Source organism: Zea mays, chromosome 5, assembly GCF_902167145.1.
Source record: "Zea mays cultivar B73 chromosome 5, Zm-B73-REFERENCE-NAM-5.0, whole genome shotgun sequence".
Classification (NCBI taxonomy): domain Eukaryota; kingdom Viridiplantae; phylum Streptophyta; class Magnoliopsida; order Poales; family Poaceae; genus Zea; species Zea mays.
This window is the reverse complement of record NC_050100.1, coordinates 217,151,004-217,174,873: the sequence shown is the minus strand read 5'-3', so window position 1 is coordinate 217,174,873 and position 23,870 is coordinate 217,151,004. Positions and strand designations below refer to the sequence as shown.

General features: G+C 44.0%; 2 protein-coding genes across 5 annotated transcripts; one reads left to right on the top strand and one right to left on the bottom strand.

Moving 5' to 3' along the window:
* Positions 1 to 4,130: 4,130 nt before the first annotated feature.
* Positions 4,131 to 17,678, bottom strand: LOC103627764 (LMBR1 domain-containing protein 2 homolog A). 3 transcript variants are annotated; one of them, XM_035959319.1, is made up of 15 exons: positions 17,147 to 17,566; positions 16,135 to 16,211; positions 15,732 to 15,825; positions 12,287 to 12,445; positions 9,543 to 9,756; positions 9,381 to 9,467; positions 9,159 to 9,298; positions 8,886 to 8,966; positions 8,287 to 8,351; positions 7,950 to 8,125; positions 6,946 to 7,076; positions 6,766 to 6,853; positions 6,363 to 6,576; positions 5,987 to 6,093; positions 4,131 to 5,057 (listed from the first exon to the last, which is right to left on the bottom strand). In XM_035959319.1, the coding sequence occupies exons 4-15, from the start codon at positions 12,364 to 12,366 to the stop codon at positions 4,572 to 4,574; spliced, it is 1,869 nt and encodes a 622-aa protein (XP_035815212.1). In that variant the 5' UTR covers positions 12,367 to 12,445; positions 15,732 to 15,825; positions 16,135 to 16,211; positions 17,147 to 17,566; the 3' UTR covers positions 4,131 to 4,571. The 3 variants fall into 3 exon arrangements, with proteins under 3 accessions (XP_035815212.1, XP_020394287.1, XP_020394288.1); XM_020538698.2 differs by lacking the exon at positions 15,732 to 15,825 and having other exon boundaries at positions 17,147 to 17,678; XM_020538699.3 differs by lacking the exons at positions 15,732 to 15,825; positions 16,135 to 16,211 and having other exon boundaries at positions 17,147 to 17,581.
* Positions 17,679 to 18,366: 688 nt separating this feature from the next.
* Positions 18,367 to 22,235, top strand: LOC103627763 (uncharacterized). 2 transcript variants are annotated; one of them, XM_020538697.1, is made up of 7 exons: positions 18,481 to 18,583; positions 19,520 to 19,611; positions 19,703 to 19,898; positions 20,136 to 21,261; positions 21,361 to 21,459; positions 21,570 to 21,608; positions 21,690 to 22,235. In XM_020538697.1, exons 2-7 carry the CDS (start codon positions 19,588 to 19,590, stop codon positions 21,793 to 21,795), a joined length of 1,590 nt encoding a protein of 529 aa, XP_020394286.1. In that variant the 5' UTR covers positions 18,481 to 18,583; positions 19,520 to 19,587; the 3' UTR covers positions 21,796 to 22,235. The 2 variants fall into 2 exon arrangements, with proteins under 2 accessions (XP_020394285.1, XP_020394286.1); XM_020538696.2 differs by having other exon boundaries at positions 18,367 to 18,583; positions 19,703 to 21,261.
* The last annotated feature ends 1,635 nt before the right edge of the window (positions 22,236 to 23,870 follow it).

Sequence of the window (23,870 nt, the reverse complement as noted above, 5' to 3'; positions counted from 1 at the left end):
TTCCGATGGAGCAATCATAACGACATAGATTGGAGATGAATAATATTAGGTTTCTTCATTTTAGTTCTTAGTTTTATATTTATATTCAAATGTATGATGATAAATCTAGACATATATATACAAAACACGTACATCAATTATTGTATAGATCTATTAAAAAACTATAGTGTCGGCGTTTCGAGGCCGGGGGGTCTCTAAGCCGACGAGTGAAATGTCGCCGCGTGCCCCAGCCCAGATGGGTTGGCGCGAGGCCGAGCGCGAAGGGGGGAAGTGAGGTGGCCGGAGATGGGCGTGAGAGAGGTGGAAATCCCACGACCTTCGTGTTCGTCCCGCGCCCAGGTCGGGTGCGCTTGCAGTAGGGGGTTACAAGCGTCCACGCGAGAGAGGGAGCGAGCGGCTTCAAGCGAGCGCCTGTCTCGTCCTCGTCCCCGCGCGGCCAACCCTCTCTAAGAGGGCCCTGGTCCTTCCTTTTATAGGCGTAAGGAGAGGATCCAGGTGTACAGCCGGAGAGATTTTGGCACCCAGCTGGTGTGATGTCGTGGCCGTCGGAGGAGTGCTGGAGCCTGGCGGAGGGACAGCTGTCGGAGCTGTTGAGTCCTTGCTGACGTCCTCTTGCTTCCGTAAGGGGGCTGAGAGCCGCCGTCGTCACAGAGTATGCGGGGCGCCATCATTGCCTATCTGGCGGAGCGAGCCAGATGGGACGCTGGTCTTGTTCCCCGTGGCCCGAGTCAGCTCGGGGTAGGGTGATGATGGCGCCTCCTGTTGACGTGGCTGGTCTGCGACCTAGGTTGGGCGATGTGGAAGCTCCTCTGAAGCCGAGGTCGAGTCTGTCTTCCGTGGCCGAGGTCGAGTCCGAGCCCCTGGGTCGGGCGAGGCGGAGACCGTCGGTTGAGGCCAGGGCGGAGTCCGAGCCTGGGGTCGGGCGAAGCGGAGTTCGTCGTCTTCTGGGGCTGAGCCCGAGTCCGAGCCCCTGGTCGGGCGGAGCGGAGTTCGCCGTCTTCCGGGACTTAGCCCGACTCCGAGCCCTGGGTCGGGTGGAGCGGAGTTCGCCGTCTTCCGGGGCTTAGCCCGAGTCCGAGCCCTGGGTCGGGCGGAGCGGAGTTCGTCGTCTTCCGGGGCTTAGCCCGAGTCCGAGCCCTGGGTCGGGCGGAGCGGAGTTTGCCGTCTTCCGAGGCTTAGCCCGAGTCCGAGCCCTGGGTCGGGCGGAGCGGAGTTCGCCGTCTTCCGGGACTTAGCCCGAGTCCGAGCCCTGGGTCGGGCGGAGCGGAGTTCGCCGTCTTCCGGGACTTAGCCCGAGTCCGAGCCCTGGGTCGGGCGAAGCGGAGCTTCCTATGGTGCCTGCGGCCGGGCCTGACTGCCTGTCAGCCTCACTCTATCAAGTGGCACCACAGTCGGAGCGGCACAGGCGGCGCTGTCTTTTTGTCAGGCCGGTTAGTGGAGTGGCGAAGTGACGGCGGTCACTTCGGCTCTGTCGGCTGAAGGGCGCGCGTCAGGATAAAGGTGTCAGGCCACCTTTGCATTAAATGCTCCTGCGATTTGGTCGGTCGGTGCGGCGATTTGGTCAGGGTTGCTTCTTGGCGAAGACAGGGCCTCGGGCGAGCCGGAAATATGTTCGCTGCTAGAGGGGGGCCTCGGGCGAGACGGAGATCCTCCGGGGTCGGCTGCCCTTGTGCGAGGCTAGGCTCGGGCGAGGCGTGATCGAGTCCCTCGAATGGACTGATCCCTGACTTAATTGCACCCATCAGGCCTTTGCAGCTTTATGCTGATGGGGGTTACCAGCTGAGAATTAGGAGCCTTGAGGGTACCCCTAATTATGGTCCCCGACATATAGCGAAATTTAATTTGGACAGAGGGAATATCTCTTATTACCTAGACACAAATATAAACAATGGTATAATTGTACTCTCAATTTTTAGTATAATTAGAAACATACTCGTTGCTGCGAGAAATGCAAATAAATTTTATTGGATAATGTGCTATGCTAACATAGGGAAAAATATACTCCTTTCGTTCTAAATTATTATTTGTTTTAACTCTTACTTTTTATGTTTATCTTCAAATAGATGATAGTGAATGTAGACACATATATAAAACACATATTAAGTATTGTGTGAATTTATTTTTAATTTTTGATGAGGGTGTATATGTTAGCAGATGGTGTGGCTTGTTAACATAGATAACTTGCAGATGGAAGTCATTGCATGATTGGAAGGGACCGCCAAATGAGACGAGCGCTAAGAGAGGGTGAAGCATATCATACATGATTTTCGTTGGAATCCGTCGACCTCTCTTGTAGTTGATGAAGACACCTTTTCACAGCACATATGATCTCCATGAACCACCATCCAACACCCTTTGTGAGGATGAAGCCACAAAGGAGGGAGGGCGAATAAGCATGGACACCCTCAACAAAAAAAATCGAAGGCACCCTAAACAAGGAGTCCGACGACAAAGAAGAGGCCGCCAACAGTGAGCATCAACCGAGTCAAAGAGCAAACCAGCAACAAAGGCGACCACAAACCATAGGGCCCACCTCCAACAAGGTGAATGACGCACAAGGCATCATCGAAGCCACCGTCGCCCAAGAGCCTAGGAGGGCTTTCACCCGAGGCCAACAAGGTAGTCGTCGCGAAGTTACACCAAACCAAAGAACATCAGGGTTAGTGCATAGGCCTTGGATAACTATAGCGAGGAAGAGACAGGGGTCAAGCCCGAGCACCTAGGATGAGGAGGACTAGTCATAGCCATCGAGAGCACAACAAAGCAACCAACCATACAATCCAATGGAGCGGTTTCACAACAACACCGTTAAGAGGGCTCACAACTCTCATAAGTGTCGTCGTTGTCGTCCCAACGAACTCGTCAGGAAGGCTTTTGCCCGGGACCTACTCGCACCAAATCGAACCCAAGATCGCGACAATAGCCTACGCATGCCGTCCTGAAAGCAGACAGGCATGACCACGACGACACCCGCTCTACGGGTACTAGGTGGCCATGGCTCCAGGGCTGGAATTGACTAGAGGTGATGAGGCACAGTCAAGATATCGAGGCATTGCAAGAGGTGGATCTGGCATTAAGGGCCCGGATATATAGGATGCCCGCTGACGACGCAAGAAAGATGGGGCATCGCCGAAGCATGTCGTGCCAGCTACCAGACGCAGCTACGGTGATGGGGAGGAGGGGCGACAAGGGTGAATGGTGTTGTAGTAATAACGTCTAGGGACGAAGAAGCCACGCCGGATCTAGGACGCTGCAGAGCGCGACGCATTGGCTGAGGGCTTCCTGCCTCCTAGCCCGCAACAACTAGTATGCACCTCTCCGGAGTAGAGATGACGAAATGGGCCGCGCCGACACGTTTTGGGCCCGGCCCGTCAGGCACGATTAGAAAATCAGGACGGGTCATCTAAGCCTGCGGGCTCGTTTCCCTATCTAAACCCGGCCCACATCGGGCCTAAACGGGTCGGCCTGGGCTTCGTACCGAGCTCGGATCAGACCAAATAGTGGGCTTCGTGCCGAACTCGCGGGCCTCGTGATTATTGGCCATCCATACTCCGAAGATGCTCTGCACTGTTGCGGAGAGGTGGGGGAGGTGCTGCTGGAAGCGGCCGCTCGAAATGCTGGAAGTGGCCGCTCGGAATGTCCTAGCTTTTGGTTTTGGATCAAGCTCTGACTGACGGACAGAGACAGCGATGGGAAGGGGGAAACGGACATGAACGCCCCGCCGCCGCCGTCTCTTGCAGGACCCGCACATGTTTTGCCGGCGAGCCCACTCCGGCAGCGGCAAGGGAGGGAGCGGGGGCTACTGGTGGCGACTGGCTTCAATTTTTTTATTTTAATAATAGATGATTAATCTATATTATGCTTATGTACAAGACGTATCTTCTCTGTTACATCATCCCCAATTCCTTAGTACGATTATGAAATCCTATTTATAATATATTCATGCCTGCTGGCAGTGAATTTTATTAATTCGTGTTGTGCCTTTGATCGTCCCTATTACTGTAACACGTGCACCCTACGAAAGATAACCAGTTAATGCAGTACAGATAGGTATTTTTAGGTCAAGCATCAGACAATAAGTGTCCACAAGTTATACCATCAAATACATGTCTGACGTCACACACAAACACTTTGGGTTGTATCCTCCCGATCAAGTATAGATTCAATAGTATGTTTTTACTGGTTACAACTCAAGCACGTTAATTTTCATATGGTATTGTAGGTACACATTTACAATTTTTGGCTTCCATCACATATCAGCATCTCCAATACAGTTCCAAAAAAAAGGTGAGAGAAACCAACAAGGTTACCTGAATATAGTGGTACGTAGTAGATTAGTCCCAACCCTTTTCGGCGGGAGAATTCCAAACCTTTCTGTAAAGGCTGTCATCATATCGTACTTACATTTTGCAGTTTTCCAGATGGACAGGCGTCATGAGCTTCCAGGAAGCACACCAAACCATCATCAGATCTATACATCCTGTATCTTCCTTTGAACATCTATTGCTACCAATTCTTTTAGTTTTTCTGTGTATGCATATTCTAAACCTAAAAGAATATCACAACCTATTTCATTGATCTTGGAAATGAAGATCTGTATCTCCTATGTTGTCATCATCGTCATCGTCAAGGTAATCCACAGGCACATTTGCAGGCCGCCGTTTCAACCTTTGGAATATGTCATCAAGAGATTCTGGTGAAGAGACATTCAAATTTGGAACAAATCCTGGATCTTGGCGCAAAGGAAGAAACTTCTTAGAACCCATATTTGCTTTGAAATTTTGAAAACCAATCTTCATCGAGGCCCATGTTGCAGACACACCAGTTGGTGGTACACCAGCATTGGACCCCTGCTCTGAATTTCTTTCTTCGAGCAAAGATATAGAGTTCGGTGAAATTTCCTTTCTCACTACCTTCCCTGACTGCCGGTTCTGTTCTCTAATAGAAGTGTATTTGCTGGCGATAGTCTCCCTGTTGTTTGCATACTTCAACTGGCCAGCTCTCCCGTCATTTCTGGAAGAAGTTGCCCCTACTTTCATCTCCACAGTGTTTTCAACCTACAACACAGTAGTCAAATGGAAACAGAAACCAGAAGGTACTAAGTAGGGAAAAAAGATAAAATTCAGCTGGAAATAACCCAAGGCTAAAGAAGATATCAATCCATCTCGCCCACTAAATTATCCCTAGACTAAGACATACTCCCTCCATCCTAGAATATAAGGACTTCTGAGAACTGACCTGTGCAATCTTATTAAAACCAACCATTTATGCCACGGATTAGCCCAAAGATAGCCAGAACTTAAGCCAACGAGAGCCCGCCTGTCTATTTAAGAAGGGGCACACAACTTCTTCGTTGCTGCGTAATTTATCCAAAAAATTCAGAAGTCTTTATATTTAAGGATGGAGGGAGTATCCATAAAATATTTTACTTGATAAATAGAACTGCTCCAAATAACCCCCTTCCCAAAGGCCACCTTAATTTAACCATGCTGGTCCGATTCAGTTTTCAGGGTTTGCTGAAATGGATGGCGCACCCAGTCAGCGCAGGACTACATAAATTAGCAAGGAAGCGTCTACGATCTACCCCCCATCCCCTCTCTCTTCTCCCTCCTTTGTCCCCAAATGTCAGATCAGTCTGAACAGGATGTAATGTAACCTCATTAAATGTTACGTCACCCAACTGGTTTTGGGAGCAAGGGTTGTCATTTGGACTGATTTCCATAACCAACGGGTTAAAATTGATCCTATAGCAATTTTTGAACTCACAAAAGGAGGGAGAAGAGAGGGTTTCAAAAAGACTGAGGCCTTGTTCGTTTGTGTCGGATTGCACCCGGAATCGTTCCAGCTAATCAAAGTTTATATAAATTAGAGAAGCAATCCAGTTAGGAATCGTTCCGACCCACCAATCCAGCACAAACGAATAAGGCCTGAAAGAGAACAACCGAAGTTTAATCTCCCATGTAAATGAAGGAACCATTCTACGCACCAATGGCACATTTTGTGATTCAATATCAGCGTTCACACCATTGAAATTCCTTGCCAATGGAATAACCTGCTCGCCCACTTTGCACCCTTGTTCGATCCAAGATCTCTCTGGACAAAAAGAAAAAAACAATTATTTAGGCAAATCATGCTTTCAGAAGAACTAATATGAATTTTGCAGCGACAATTCAACAGTAGTTACACAAATATTCATTCCCAGTTAAAAAGCTAGGAAAATCATCGACAATCATAATTCAGGATCCTGATTCGCCTTTCACTAGCAAAGAAAATCAATGGAAGTATGAAACTGAAGTCCTTCAGGAAACTTAGGAAATAAAATAACTCCAGTTCCCCGGATGCAACATCTGTGGAGCCCTTACCTTTTTGTAGAATAATCATTCCAGATGGATCTAAACCATCTATATTCTCTTCTTCACGTTGGAACTTGAACCTTTTCCATCTTCCCAAAAAGTCAATCACACGAACAAAGAAATTACTAGCAACCAATAGTGTATAAACAACCATAATCAGTGGATAGATCTTGTTGAAGCCTCTGCCAAAGAAAGGAACTGCATCATCAATGTTCCCCATTCTCTGAAACAGATAATTTGTCAGCGATTAGGGATTAATTTTCTATATGGTAAACAGAAAACGTAATAAATAAATGAAAGAGAGAAGCCAAAAACCATTCTCTTCCAGGTGACAAGTAATAAGGCATGCTCATGTACACGATTGATATAGATATATCACAAACAATAAAGAACAAAAAAACACAACTATTACCTTCTCAAATGTAGTTTTAGCATTGCCACCAAGGCGGATGAGATTCAGAAAGTTATAAGAAATAGGAGGTGCATATCTTGCAACCATTCTGCAAAATAAAAATTGGTGCATAACTCAACTGAGTGGAGTGACTTTGGAATAGAAACATGTCAAGCATAAAAAAAAAGCATTAAAACTTACGAACAGATCATAAGCAAGCTGACAGAGCTGGTTTGTCTTGGAGTCAGAGAATAGAACATCAACATGCCAATCTTGAATAATGAATAATATGTGCAAATGCACATATACATCAAGGGGACAAAAGCAGCAACCTGTGAACAAATCTAAGTTCATAAAGATAACCAAAAAAACTGAAAATTATGAAGTTATAACAGAGTAAAACAAAAGGGTGATTTTTTCGTGATATGGCAATAGTGAAAAAGAGTTAAAGAATGTCACTCATTTCACATGCTCCAAGTGTCGCTTAGTAATTATAGTCACATATAAAAAACATACATGTATTTCTTTGAAATCTAACTAATGAGTAGGTGACAGATGAACATGATTGTTGTGTCCTATGCAAATAGATTATCTAATGTTATCTCTAAGACAAGATAGAATGTTGGCCTACAAAATGGCGTCGTGTTCAACATATAAGTGTTGCGGAAATACATATGTTGCACTAGATTTGTGGCCATATAAGAAGGGATGACAGCAATATACATGATAGGCTAGGGGTAGCACCAATGAAGAAAAGCTTGTCCAACACCGATTGAGATGGTTTGGACATGTCCAAGAAAGATCTTCAGAGACATCAGTGTGTAGTGGGATCCTAAGTCGTGATAGTAATAGGAATAGAGGCAGGGGGTGCTGAAGTTAACATGGGAAGAGACAGTAAAAGGAATTTCGAAACTCGAAAGAATGGAATATACCCAAAGATTTAGCCTTGAATAGGAGTGAATGGAAAACAGGTATCCATGTGCCTAAATCTTATTTGTGGCTTTTGTTGGGTTTCAACTCTAGCCTACCCCAACTTTCTTGGAACTAAAAGGCTTTGTTGTTGTTGTATAGCTAAGACAAGATAGCAAGTATTGAAGAGGGACAAGATAGGGGTAGTCATCCTCACAAGTAACAAAGTTTTTTTGGTAAACTGGAGAGGTAGAAAATCAGTTGCAAGTATTTACATAAAGTGTTCAGATCCTTACCTGAACTAAAACCTCTTGTTTTCCTACAGCTTTTATAAGAATAGAAAAGAGAGATAGATCAACACCACTTGGAAGTAAAGTAGCTTCAGCCAGCAGTATAGCAGCTGACATGCAGCCAAGGATAACAGCAAATGCTTTTTGAAGCTGCTTTCTCAGTATACAGCACCAAATGAACTCTGGGAATGTAACAATGTATCCTCGAGTCAGCTCCATCAAATTTTAACCACATGTAAGAATTAACGAATTTAACAAGAAAGTATGAATCTAGTTGAACTGAGATGCTTGTTGTAAGGAATTATGAAAGCCAAGAGATCTGCAGTGGAGGTAAGAAGAATACCGATAGTGTCCAAAATTGATCCAAGTGTGCCCGAGCGACTTTCACTAAAACTTGATACATATTTCCTGTTTAAAAGAAGTAAACCAATACTACATACTATAAGATTGAAGTGCTAGGTGCACACAATATTGATGTCTGTAAAGTTCCTGGATGAGCACAACTTGTTTGCAGTACAAATTGCTCAAAGTTTTCCAAGCAGTTACTAAGAATATAATTGATATATGCGAAGTTCCTGAAGTTGACAAGCACAAGCATCAATAGCAATTGCACAATTCGCCAACATTCAAGTATTCTTGGTCAGCAGTATTGCTTGCAGTATAAAACTTTTGTTGAACTAATAACGGTACAGGCAGCACAAAATTTGCTCTTTTTACACATTAAATCCTCCCTCATGATGAACATACATCACTTGGCATAACTTGTTTGACAAATGCAGCACTAAGATACAAAAGGAAAAAAACAAGCTCTCAAAATGTATCATCATGTAAATATAATCGAATGGGACAAAATAAGATCCCTATAAGATTTGAAGTGATACATGCACACAATATTTTTAAAGAAGCGAGATTACACTGCAAATATAAGATCAATAAACTCACCATCCATTAGCATCACGGCGTTCATAATTTTTTATTGTGTCCTCTAGTTTGAGGGCTTCCATGACACAAGTCATATACTCACTGCACAATGATAGCATTCTTAAAAAATGGTTAAATAGTGCAGCACCAGTCACACTTTTAATGCTATTATTTGGTCTATATTCTAGTATTTACTGCTTACTGGCTTTTCACAAACCTTCATGTGTCATATTTGACAGTCCATAACCTCATATTATTAAATAAATATATACAATGACTTATCCTATAATATACCTTTTGCACCTATAGTACTCCTCATGAGCCCTCCTGAGTTGGCGACGAAGTGTGGCCATCGATTTATCATCGGTATCATAGTCCATATCATTTTCACCTAATCTACCACCAGAAGGTTTAAAGGCTGGATCCTCCCGCAGCTGCGAGGGGCAAAAAAATAAGATATTTTGCATATATAATAGCAATATTTAAATTTAACACATTCGCAGATTACAGCAGTACCATTTGAGACAACATGTTATCAATAATATCCATGTAAGGCCTCAAAATGTCACGTTTTGACATTTGATTTGATGTAGCTTGAGCAACCTGGAAATTGACCATCAATTCAAAAACATTGAAGAAATTGCATGTTATTGCTAAAACATTATGAAATATACATACAACAATTGCATTTGAATACTCTTGATGGGCATTATCAAGCTTTACAGCCATCTTGGCAACTCTATGAGAAAGTACTTTTTGGCGGTGAGACCAGTCTGCATTTTTCCAAATGTTTCTTGGAATTTCGCTTAACCCAAAACCAAGAAGAAAAGCACCAGTCACCAATCCAAAGGTATTTGAGCATGCCATTGCAAATCCCACAATACCACCATCCCTGTCAAGAAAAGTTATTTTAGGTCAAACGCCCTACTAGATACATGTATAACAGACAGCTGGTTTCAGAAGAAATATACTCACTGGGGATGAAAGCAAAGCATCATTCACTGGGAATAAATGCAGTACCTCGATAGAACCACTGATTATGTTTTATTCATCTCATGAACCAAATGTGATTGTGCAACACTAATCTAGGCACTAAACTTCTTTTTCTCGAACACGCAAGAGAATTGTGCATCATTTCATGAAGAGAGAGAACAGGAACTGAACAAAGGAGGCAGAAGAACCCTGCCCCTCCACATGGGAAACAATAGACCAGAGCAACTAGCCTTCCACAGCTGACATGACCAGTGATTATGAGATACAAGGCCAAAAAAAACTAGTCGAGTTCAGGCTAGGCAACAAAGAGCAGTCAACAGAAACTTAGGGAAAATTAATCTACAACATCTAGACACTAAACATAATGTTTCAAACTGTTTTTTTATCTAATCTTATATAGATGTTTCAGCAAAACAGTTCACCACTGTTATGGTCGCTAGATCGGTGAGGGATTGGAGAGGGGTATCGATGGGCAGGAACGTCGGCCAGGGGCCTCTGCCCACGCCCGAGCAAGAGAAGGGTTTCTCCCTTCTAATTCTTGTCTACTTTATTTCTCATCCATTGATTACATAAATAGGCCGGGTGGCCGCACCTGTCTAGCTAGAGATCCTTATCTCCTTAAAACTCTCCTAAAAATTCTCAACAAACTAACTGATAACCTTCCTAGATAATCTCAACTAATCTCCTAAATAATCTCAACTAATCTTCTAATCTTATCTTTAACTATCCTTATCTAACCCCCCTTAGAGGGCCCATGGTTGTTGCTGTCGCAGCCCCTCCGTGGGCCTCCTTAGGCCTTGACACTATACCCCTCCTGGACAAGCAGCTCGTCCTCGAGCTGCAGCATGACGGGTGCTCAAAGACCGAGTCTACTTGACCCAAAACCATACACCTAGAAGATAAGCCTTTTACATCTCGGCTTATCTTATTATTCCGGATCTGATTTTTTTTACCCCATAAGATAAGGCGGACACCCTCCGTGCATTGGACTTGCATGTGTGCAACCACTTGGATCCCATGGACGCCATCTGGACGAAAGGGGAGCACATGGACGGGCACCTGGAATAGGTCGCAACAATAACCAGCGGAGGCGCCCTCATGGCGGCCGGTAGCGGAATCTGGTGGCGCTAAACAGTGCGCCCTTGCCGATGACGAAGGGAGTACCTTCCCTAATGCTGCTGCCGTAGAGTTGAAGTTCGTCGCCCGCGGGACACGTACCATGCTCGCACTTGGAGATAGCGGCCCGGTGTCGCTGCTGATGGCCGGCCGACAGGGCGAGGTCGCGCCCCCGTGTGCCGAGGTCAACCGTCACCAAGGCTGCCTCGAGCATCTGCCGGCGCATCTCTCGCACTCTCCGTCGTGCAAGGAAGCCACGAGCAGTAGCCTGTATGCCCACAGCCGTCGACGTCTGGAGCCATACGGACAACACCAGCTGTTGCTGCTCATGTTGCATTGGTGGCTTGATTTGCAGCAGCCCCTACTCAACCATCCGGAGCGAGGCTTGCATCTTTGCGAGATCAGCCTTTATGTTGGTCCACAAGGCCCCCATCGATGGAGCTAGTGATTGTTGAGCCGTGGTTGCCCCTAGTGGCGTCGCCCATGGGGACGGAGACGCTGTCAACGAAGATGATGTTACGGAATTTGGCGTTGTCCCTAAAGATGGGCATGTCGGCGTCCAGGATGTGGTGACAAAATTGGCAGGCGATGCTGCCCATGGAGATGGGGACGCCGGTTGCCAGGATGGCGTGACGAAGGTGGCATGCGGCGCAGCCCATGGAGATGGGGACGCCGGTTGCTAGGACGACGTGACGAAGGTGACATGTGGGGCGGTCCATGGAGATGGGGGCGCCGGTTGCCAGGACGATGCCACAAAATTGGCAGCAGAAGGCATGGGATCGGATCGAAACCCAAGCTAGTTGATACCAGATGTTATGGTCGCTAGATCGGTGAGGGATTGGAGAGGGGTATCGATGGGCAGGAACGTCGGCCGGGAGCCTCTGCCCACGGCCGAGCAAGAGAAGGGAGAACCCTTCTAATTCTTGCATACTTTATTTCTCATCCATTGATTACATAAATAGGTCGGCTGGCCGCCCCTGTCTAGCTAGAGATCCTTATCTCCTAAAAACTCTCAACGAACTAATTGATAACCTTCCTAGATAATCTCAACTAATCTCCTAAATAATCTCAACTAATCTTCTAATCTTATCTTTAACTATCCTTATCTAATCCCCCTTGGAGGGCCCATGGCTGCTGCTGTCGCAGCCCCTCCGAGGGCCTCCTTAGGCCTTGACAACCACTAGCTTGGAAGCATCAATACCATGAAAAATAACAAAGGCACAATGGTGAACTATATTGAAGTGACACTGCAAGGCTACGTTCAGACATCAGATTGTAGTGTAAATTTTTTCTAAAGTAAAGATTGAACATACCAAGCTTTATGCATGATTAAGAGTAGTATGAGACCAATAAGGCCAATGGCTCCCACAATTGAATAAAAAAGTAGGTTCATATGAATGCTAGTTTTCAGCCTTTCTTTAACAGTGAAGTCTCCTGCGTCCTCATAGCCCTGGATAGTAGGAACTACAGCCCTGTAAGTCATAAAAATAGGCTTTGTTTAGAAATATCAACATCAATGCAAATGTTCAGACTTCAGAAGAAACACTAGTGCATCCAATAAAAATTGTGACTGAAGATCCCAGCAAACCATGACTATGATTATACAAATGATCTAAATTCACAATGAGTTGCCACCCTACTAGAAAATGAGAAAACTACAACGATACATTCAGCATAAGATTAGACACCCTCAAAATCTAGCAGTTAATATGTGTTGCCCTATATGAAGAGGGACAGAATTTTTTCCAGCATTTTTCCTTCCGCCGACCATGTAATGTATACCAGTGTTTTCCTAAGGCCCTGTTTGGGACAGCTCAAGCTCTAGGAAATTTGACGGAGTTGGTAGAGCAGGTCATTAGGTGCTCCAGAAAATCGTGGAGCTGGAGTTGTAAGCCTTTAGAATACATTTAGATAAGTCATTTTGTTTACTATTTAGATTAAAATATTTTTAAAACTATTTAAATTGATATTATAAACTACAATTCCACATTGGAACTGGAACCTGGAGCCATCTCAAACACCCCCTAAGTTCCAGCCTAGTTTGGATAAAGCCAAAAGACTTGCATTGATGCCCAAATGATGGAGAAGTATACAAGGCGGAGATTGCATGTTTTGAAAATCTCTATTATATTTTTTTGGACAAATGTAGGAGAGTTGTGTGTCATTTCATTAAGGAGAGAGAATCAGTACAGGGGGGGGAGGGGGGGGGACAACAAATGTCCCTCCCCCACAGCATAAGGCCAGTTAGGACAAAGCCTGGACTAGGCCAAACACACTCCAGCTACTAGGAAAAAACTGGCAGTACTACTAAAGACGACCAGGAACTACCCTAAGGGCAGAAGCTCCAGCCAAGCACCAAGCACTCCCTCAAAAACAGCCACCTCAACACTTTGGACACAAGGCCCGGCCCCTTCAAATACCCATAAATTACGATGTTTTGGAGTTTGTGTTAACTTTTGACCTATTGATACCCAACACTTTCTTTAGGAAGAGATAATCTCATTTAGTGACCTATAGCAGCAGTGGCGGACCCAGGATTTAAACCTTGGGTAGACGAGAATAAAAAAAAATTACATGTAATACCATGTATAATTTGGAACACAAATATATAATTTCCATCCATTTGATATATAAGCAGAAAATAAGTAAAAATATATCTCCAGTAAAAATAAAAACATATAGTTCAAGTTCTTGAATTACAGAAGGTGTTCACCAACCAGCTTTATAGGCCCAGGTCCTTAAGCGTCTGTACACTGTACTTATTTAGCAAGAAGGATCCAGAATAATGTTTTCTAGTTAGTAACACATAGATGCTCCATAGAACCTGAACAGGTGATCTGAATTACGAGAAATACATAAAATTAATAATCAAAAGAACGCCATTTTTACTCCATACTTGTGGCCCGCTGGCCATAGCCCGTAGGGGTAGGCCATTGCCTGGCAGGCCACACCGACGCAGTGGCGCCTGTCATTGGCAGCCAAGCACGAGCGGCCTCGTGGCCTCGCGGGCTCACAGCGGGCAGGTGGGTGCGGCGCCATGGAGGCGTGACCGAGAGAGCGGTAGCCGGCACGGAGCTGAGGTAGGGGTGTGTTTTTTATAATGGTTCTCCCAGCCTGTCTCTAATCCTCAGACAGGTGGATGAAGAAAGGTGCTGATGGGAAATTGCAGGGGCCAAGGGTCTATCCTTCCTGGCAGCCCCTACACCCGGTTTGTTTGTATGCTTGTGTCTGGCCTCCGTAAGAAGTCTCTTGTTTTGTTTGTAATTTTGGGTCCTCTTAGACCTTGTTACCTTTCTTCTTAATATATATAATGGCGCAGTTCTCCTGCGCATTCGAGAGAACAAAAACATAAGCTTATGGTGACGGCCTTCTATTTTCAAATGTGTGTCCGACTGCCCGTAGGGATAAACAAGGCAAGATTGCAAGAACAAAGTGGTAAAGGGGGGGGCGTTAGAAGTTTTCAAGGAAAGGGATATCAAAGATGGCACTTGAAAGAAAGAAGATGACACAAACAACATGTGGGAAAAGATGACAAACTACATTCGAAAGGTGGCCCCAGTGGTGTGTGAGGCAACCAAAGGGAGTGGAGGCGAAGTTAAAGATACTTGGTGGTAGAACGAGGAAGTCCAAAGGGCTATTAAGGAGAAAAAGGGTGTTATGGATACCATGACAGGAGTGCGGACAACATAAGTACAGCTAGTAACGAAGACCGCAATGCGAGCTGTAAGTGTGGCAAGTGGTAGGGCATACAAGGATCTTTGCCAACATTTGAGTACGAAGAAAGGAAAAAATGACATATATGAGATGACTAGGATCCGTGAGAGGAAGACAAGGGACTTCAACCTAAGTTAAGTGCATTAAGGATGAAATGGAGCACCTCTTGGTGAAGGAGGATGAGATCAGGCATAGATGGCTAGAGTAGTTTGACAAATTGTTCAATGGGGAGAATGGAGACACAATCTTTCAGTTAGATACCTCTTTTAATGACACCAATAGGCACTTTGTTTGTGAAATACAAAATTTTGATGTTAGAGAGACATTGAAAAGGATGAAAGGGGTACGACGATGGGTCCTGGTGGATATCCCAATTGAGGCATAGAGATGTTTCGAAGACATAGCTATAGTACAGCTAACCAAGCTGTTCGACCATATCTTCTAGTCGAACAAGATGGTTGATGAGGTCAGAAGAGATATACAAGGAATATCACTTGGTGTGTATTTTTTGCGGGCGATGTAGTGCTAGTTGATGAAAGTTAAGTAGGAATAAATAGGAAATTGGAATTATGGCGGGAGACTCTAGAGTCCAAAGGTTTTAGACTCGGTAGAACTAAAACTAAACATATGAGATATGACTTCAACACTACTGCACATGAGGAATGAGATGTTAGGTTGAAAGGTCAAGTAGTGATCAAGAATGATACCTTTCGGTATTTAGGATCAATGTTGCAGGGAGACATGGATATTGATGAAGATGTTAACCATAGAATCAAAGCATGTGGATGAAGTGGCAATTGGCATCAAACATTTTACACTCTATATGACAAGAGGGTACTACATAAGCTAAAAGGCAAGCAAGGCAAGTTTTATAGGACGAAGGTTAGACCTGCTATGGTAGGGTGCAAATCGTTGGCCTACATAAAAAATGAGATGTTCATTAAATAAGTGTTGCGAAAATACATATGTTGCATTGAATTTGTGGTCATACAAGAACGGATCGAGTCTGAAACGATAATATACATGATAGGCTAGAGATAGTACCAACTGAAGAAAAGTTTGTCCAACGCTGATTGATGGTTCGGACATGTCCAATTGAAACCTCCATATGCACCAATGCATAGTGGGATCCTAAGGCCTGATAGCAATGGAAAGAGAGACATGGGAAGGCCAAAGTTGACATGGGAAGAAGTAAAAGGAAACTTGGAAGGATGGCCTAAAAATTTAGCCTTGACTAGGAGTGCATGGAAAACAGCTATTCACATGCTTGAACCTTGACTCTGGTTTTCGTTGAGTTTTAACTCTAGTTTATCCCAACTTGTTTGGAACTAAAAGGCTTTGTTGTTGTAAGAATCAGGAATATTCAACCATTTTGTTGGTGGTGGTGTAAGAATTAGGAATATTCAACCATCAGGAGGAGCTTATGCAAGACATGTTCGTAGCCTACCATGTTAGGATAAATGTGCTCCAATAAGACCAGCTCCAAAAGAATCCAATGCCACCCTTCGCACTGCCAGTTAATGTCTGCAATAGAAATGATAGAAGGTTTGAACCAAAAGAGTATAAAAGGAGATTTTTTCAGCACAGTAGAATAAAAAGAGATTTTTCCAGCACAGTAGATAATAAACTTTGACATTTCGTAACCACTAATAAATATATCGATATTTTTTAATGGATACATGTGTCTTTTTTTAAAGGGAAGGGGAGTTAGCTTTGAAAGATTAAACAGAACATCAAGAATTAACTTGCCCTCAAATCGGTATTACTAAATACACCGACTCAATATAAATTGCAGTGGCATAACATTAAAGTAGGACAAGTTAGCTGCTACAGTTTCTCATTAGCCAAACAACTCTACTTCACCTGGTTTCTGTGGCTAATGTAACTACTCAAGAGTGTGAACCTAAAAAATGGTGAAATCACATTCATGAATTGACAGGATACTGGGTTAACTCCATAACTGCAACGAACAAAAGAAGATGTTTCGAAGAGGTGGCATCAGGACTAGAGGGTTGAACCGCAATCAGTTATTCAGTTATAAAGACTCGAGTACTGTAGAAACAGAGGTCTAATGAGATAATTGCAGTCAGGCAGATTATATGCAATATTCCTAGTTCTAGGGTAACAATCAATTCGCCTCAGGGACAAGGCTTCCACTGCATTTGTAGGAGCTCTGCAACGAACTGGTGGCAAATGGACAGCACGGGTGAAGCTAGTTTCTCAGACCTCATTCGTAGCAATACGCATAAATTCAAAAGCGTGCTCCAGCCGCAACACGAAGTTTGTGATTCAATTCGTACATACACCCAAAAATTGCAACGCAACTAGAACACGAAACGAGCTCCACCCAGTGGATCTAACAGCACCGACAGCCAAACCGGCGGAGCCCGGGGCCGACGATGGCCGGAACCGGGACGGTGGATGCAGAGGTGGGAGAGGGACGCGGCAAGGGATCTGACCTGCCAGATGTCGGCGGGGACGAGGATGATGATGGAGAGGGAGCAGAACCAAGCATATCCGACGGTGACGACAACGTAACGCGGCACGGCGGGGCCGGCGAAGTAGCGGAGCGTGACGACGACCATGCCCAGCGTAAGCGGCAGTGATATCAGGTAGAACACCCACATCTCGCCGCCCCGACGCTCTCCGCTAATCCGCCTGGACGCCTCGACGGCCGGTGGGAAAGGAAGAGTCGGTGGAGGCGGGCCGGCTGGAAACCGGAAGCTTCTCCGTGTCGCTGGCGCGCGGGCGGGGAGGTGGGGCCCGGGAGATCGAGTTTTTGTCTCCGTGGAAGTGGAGAAGCGCGCTCGGCTGGGGAAGAAGGAAGAGGAAGGTGCTGGGCCGAACACGAATCTCGTTCGGTGGAGTTTGGAAATGTCGGTTCGAGGGGAGTACCGACACGCACGCAAAGATTGTCAAATGTACTGGACAAAAGAATTTCGACTTCGGTGGATCGTTTAACTTTGAGAAAAATTCCTTCCAAGCCACTCAAATATACAGCCGTTGCCTGTGTGCCATCAGGAAAATAGCCATTCGCTAATTACCATCAGTTTAGATTTTTCATTATCTGTGTGCCATCACCGTCGGTTTGCAACCAAACGACGTCAAACTACTGTTCGGGCCCTTTCGTTTCCCACATCCAAGAGATCTCCACATCCAAACCCTAAACCAACTGCCTCCATCCCGACCCCGACGGCCAGGTGACATCTCCACCCGACCGGCGGCCTGGCGACGGCTCCACCTCGACTGGAGCCCAGGCGGCGGCTCCACCCCGACAGGCGGCCAGGCGGCGGCTCCACTCCAACAGGCGGCCAAGCGGGTTCAGCAGGTTTTTTTCTGGTCTCTTCTGATTCTTCCTTGGCATAGCTATGTTAATAGCATCTTGAAAACGCATGGACCGAAGACGATCAAATTGAGCAGTTACCGAGTGGAGACGCTCACTTAAAATTAGAACCTGGTAAAGTTCAACACAGAATAAACAGCTTACTGGAGCTGGGCACAAGAAAATTCCTAAGACTACTGCAAAGTGCAAACAATTGTAGTTCAGACTTAGAACTGATGATTGACTGCTACTAAGATTTGGATATTAGAGACAAATAAACAACAAAGAAAAATAGAGGTAGGTATTCGCCTGTACATGCTCATACCTATGCAGCCCTGAAGAAGAAAATGAAAGTAGATATTATTCAAGTTCACCTGTTTCGACTAGGCAATCTGTGCTCTAAAAATCACACTGTATAATTTGTATCCTACCAAATGAAATCAACCAATCTGTGCTCCACCCCGACAGGCGGCCAGGCGGCGGCTCCATCCCGACGACGGCCAGGCGGCTTCTTCATCACAGAGGACATGACGCCACCAGGTCAAAGAGTAGACCCTTTTTGGCTTCTTGCAGGGTAAGTTCTTCTCATTTATCTTTGTTTTGGGCATGAGCATCTGGTACCAAGAACCTGGTGATGTTTGTAGTATGCATAAATTTGATGGTGGGTCCATTCACAGGATGGACCCTAATTCAAGTTACTTGCTGAAAATCAGACTCACTGGTAATCCTAAAAAGCGTCGGAAGGAGTTTTCATGCTTTAATATCACCAAGGTTGTAGATTCTGATGTTTGCAATTTCAAGGACCTTGTCGAAGAAATTGTTGATAAGTACCCCCATGGATACAATGAGATAGTTCATGTTTTTTACTATGATAACGTCGAAAAAACATTTCCACAAATCACAACAGACCAAGAACTTCTTAAAATGTTTAGCAAACATGCTGACAGCAAGGTAGTGTGTATGACCATTACATACACTGAGCCCACAGATGATGTCCCTATCCCAAAGTGTTATGCTGATGAGGTTTTAGATATCCCAGACACACCTTCTATGGCATGTCCATCTCTAGTGGTAGGTAGCCAGCTCACTGAACCTACAAGCCAACCCACTAAACCTTGTACTAGCAAACCTTCCATAGATCAGGATGGTGATGATGATTATTTGGCAAATCCTGAACCACATAATGAACATGTGGGTGTGGACGACGAAATCCTATATTTGGCAAATCTTGAACCATATAATGAACATGTGGGTGTGTCCAGAGCTCATCAGAATGTTAGTGAGGGCAGTGGCTCTGAATCTGGATCTGAATGTGATGAAGAGTATGAATAAGAAGATGGATTAATTGGAAAAGATCCTCCGCCACCTATGCCAATTATTTGTTATGACAAACTTGACCCTCCAATGAGTGTAGGAAGCATATATCCCAACATGCAAGCATTTAAGTTGGCATTATCTCAGCATGTTGTAAACCATGAATTTGAGTTTAACACTGAAAAGAGTGACCCAGGGCGATTGAGGGCATATTGTTCAAGGAAAAGAGAAGAAGGGTGTAGATGGAGGATACATGCTTCGACAATGAAGGATAACGTGACGATAAAGGTAATTTATGTGGTTTAGGATATCTAACATTTTACTGTAATTAGATTGGAAATTATTTAAGCAACAATTGTATTTGTTGGAGTGTATGCAGGTGAAGAAGAACCCACATCGACATGGTTGTTCTAGTTTAAGAAGAAGTAAAACTGTGAAGAATGCAACTAAATTTTGGGTCTGTGAAATTGTGAAAGATTGGATCATGGAGGATGCAAGGTTGACAGCTAAAGAATTGCAGAGGAGGATAAAAGATAAGCGTAAGGTAGATGTGCCTTACAAAAGAGTGTACGATGGTATGCTTCTTGCCCAAACACAACTATTTGGTAGTTGGGACAACAGCTTTAATAACTTATATAGGTTCAAAAAAGAGGTAGAAAGATGTTGTCCTGGTAGTGTTGTAGTGATTGATAATCATATGGTAAATGAGAAGATCCGGTTCAATAGACTATTCTTTGCTATGAAACCATGCATAGAAGGTTTCCTTAGAGGGTGCAGACCATACTTAGCAATTGATAGTACATTTTTGACAGGGAGATTTAGAGGACAACTAGCTTGTGCAATAGCTGTAGATGGGCATAACTGGATGTATCCAGTTGTTGTTGGAGTGTTAGACTCAGAAGCAAATGAAAATTGGAGCTGGTTTATGCAGATGCTTAGAGATGCTATTGGAACACCAGAAGGGTTAGTTATTTGCACTGATGCTGGACAAGGAGTGATGGCAGGGGTTAAGGAAGTGTTCCCAAATGCAGAACATAGAGAATGCATGTTACATTTGGTCATGAACTTCAAGAAAAGGTTTAGTGGAAAGATATTTGATGATCATCTTTGGGCAGCCGCATATACATGGAGCCCATACTTGTTTGAGAAGCACTGGACGACAATGGATGAAGCTATGCCGGCAGCAATGGCGTACATAAGGCAAAACCATACTAGGATATGGACAAGAAGCCAATTTGGGACCCATTGTAAGGTTGATTATGTGACCAAAAATTTGGCCGAGTGCTTTAACAATTGGATTAAGAAGTATAAGGGCTTGAATTTGGATGACTTGCTTGATAATATACGACAACTTATTATGAAGAAGTGGGATGTTAGGAGGACAATCTCAAGAAAGATGGAAGGGGTTATTCTACCACGAATCATTAAGGACTTGAAAGAACAAAGCTTTAACTTAGATATGGATGTTCAGCATAGTGGGGATACACTTGGAGAGGTGTCTGTAAAGGGTGGCAGTGGTTATAAATGTGTTGTCAACCTAGACAAAAGAACTTGTTCTTGTAGAAAATGGGATGTCACTGGTATTCCTTGCAATCATGCAATTGCATTTATTACATCTCTCAACGAACCATTAGAGAAATATGTTAACAAATATTACTCAGTTGAGACATTTAGAGCTGCGTATGACACTCTTATCCCTGCCATGCCTGACAAGTCCCAATGGCCAGAATCTGATCATGGCTTCTTCATGCATCCACCACTTCTAAAATCTACAGCTGGTAGAAGACATAATGAGAGGTTCAAAGGATGTTATGAGGCAGGCAGTAGCACAAAAAAGAAGGGGTCACACCAGTGCCCCATTTGCAAGTCATATGGTCACCGTTGGTACAACTGTAAGAATGGTAACCCTGAAGACATAGCTGCTATGGTAGCTGTGAAGTAAGCACTATGTTGTCTTATATAATTTCACTTTTCTGATTTTATGATTATATTAAGGGGTCCATTATACATGTTATCATTGTTGTTCATGCCTTGCAGGGGTCCTCCAAAGAAAAGGAAAAAGAATGTTGAGCCATCATGTGAGAGTGCCATCGTGATCGCTGCCTCAACACCCAAGACAATGCGTTTTCCTCCTAGGTAAGCATACTTCGACAAATCATTTAAAACATGTATCCATATGTCCATATGTGCATTCTGATTTTTTATAAAATATTTCCTATCTTTGTAATTTTGTATCTCTATTGCAGCCAAGGTGCCTCAGGAAGCTTTGGTTCAAACTCTCATAGGTAAAATAATTCAATTTGAACAGTAACATGATATTTTGACTATTCAGTACTCTTTTTCTCAGATACACTTCTGATATGTAGGTCTGGACATGGCTCAAATCAACCTGACCAACTTGCCATTGAGTATCCCTTGTTGTCCTTAGCTGAATCCACACCACCACCTCCAAACCGACAGCAAAGAAGGTGAAAACAAAAGAGAAGGCACAAGAGAAGGAGAAGGCGAAGGCAAAAGGAAATAAAAAGAGACAAATTCCACTACTACCTGATAGTCCAGCAATGTCTACTAGAAGCAAGACACCTCAAAGGCAAAGCCCTGCCTCATACACCAGGGCAAAAAGAAAACTCTCGGACTTGAATCTGTAGTGGATGCATTTTGTTAAGTCTGCACTTTTGTGTTGTATTGTTTTGTGTGGCCTACAACTGAATGCACTTTTGTGTGGCCTACAACTAGATGCACTTTTGTGTGTTTTGCTAAGTCTGCACTTAGACAGGCTGCAGTTATGTGTTGGTGTTATGGACAAGAGTCTCTATGGACAATATGGGTTGTTGTTAGAGATCTCTTGTTGTTATGTGTTGTATGAACTGCACTAGTTTGGTATGTGAATCTGAACCAGTTCTGTTCTCAGATTTGTCTATTCGAACTCAGTGGCATATAGGGGATGAAACTGTATTATCTGTATAACTGTGTTAGATGTCAGCTAACGGTGATGGCACACAGATAATAAAAATCTAAACTGATGGTAGTTAGCGGATGGCTATTTTCCTGATGGCACACAGGTAACGGCTGTAGATTTGAGTGGATTGGAAGTAATTTTCTCTTTAACTTTCCTCCAATGTCTTGTTTGTTCATGACTTAGAAAACATTCTATTCTATGAATCACAGTCCATTTTTATATTTCGAAAATATTTGAAATAGATAGAGAGTAATTTTAAAATGTTTTGTACAATTGTAAGTCGCTACTCGGACTGTATGCATGAAAGTGCAAAATACTGGAACTTTGTTTCAATAATAAAAAACTAGAGAGTGATTTGAAATCTAAATTTGCGGTGTGGCTATCTATGAAATATGAGGGCGTTTGGTTTGATTAATCATTCCATCCAAAATGAGGTGGTGTATCATGGATATATTTCTTAAATTTGGTAGTATAACCTCATTCCTCAAATTAGTACTAAGTAACTATGAGAAATGAGGTGGTAATGGATCAACTCATTCTATTCCACAAACCAAACAAAAATAGTGAGGAGTGAGAAGATGATGGACTAGCTCATTCTTCAAACCAAATACTCTTTCCATGTGATTGGTGGCCCGGCTGGCTATGTGCAGGCTCAGCGGGTGCATTGACTATGGTCGTGCACGTGATTGGTCCCCTGCGTAGGATGAGACGAGCCTGCTCACGCGCATGCAGCACAGTTAATTTTTTCAGCTCCCGCTTGCACGTGTGGGATGCGGGGAGGAGGCTTCTCTGCTCGTCTAGGCCGGCGCGAGCCTAGCGCTCGTGGGCACAAGAACCAATCACGCGGTATGTTTCTTGATTGATCCCATCGCGGACGCATTTAGATAGAAAGACAGCAAAGTCAATGCTTCTGACATGTGGCCACCAGCTCCCGTGCACGGCTAGGTGTTATATATTGACTAGAGAGAATATGCATTTTTTTACTCTTCCGTGACAAACCATACAAAAATACATCGTTTGTATGTCTTATCTATTGAAAGTGTTTGTGTTGTGGCTACAATGACACCTATGAGGCAAAACATATATGTGTCTCATTTTTTCTTTCCATTGAGGTCGGTCTAAACAAGTTCAAATAGTTGTTTGACAGTGCAAAAAAATATACATTAGCTCCAAGAGCCCTCTAGATGTACTCGTGTTCCTAAATCTCTCTATGCAAAGAGCAACGTCCGCCTCCTCCTTCTCCCTTCCTCTCCAAACATTAACCCCTCTTTTTCATGTTGCCTGTTAATTAATTTCTACAAATTAGAGTTAATTTTTTTTCTATAATTCGGAAACAAGTTTTCGCATGCATACATCGTCCACATTAATGAAAGAAATTCCTACAGCTCGACCATGAACTTACGTTGTTGATTCACTTAAACGATCGCCTCTCCAACTTCTCTACTCTCTTCTTCCTCACCATCTCCCTCCCGATGGATCTTTCTATCAGAGAACCAATTTTTTGGAAACTCGGTAATCCGGTGTCCATGGATAGGACTTCATATCAGAGAACCAAATTTTGGGAACTCAATAATCCAGTGCCCACATA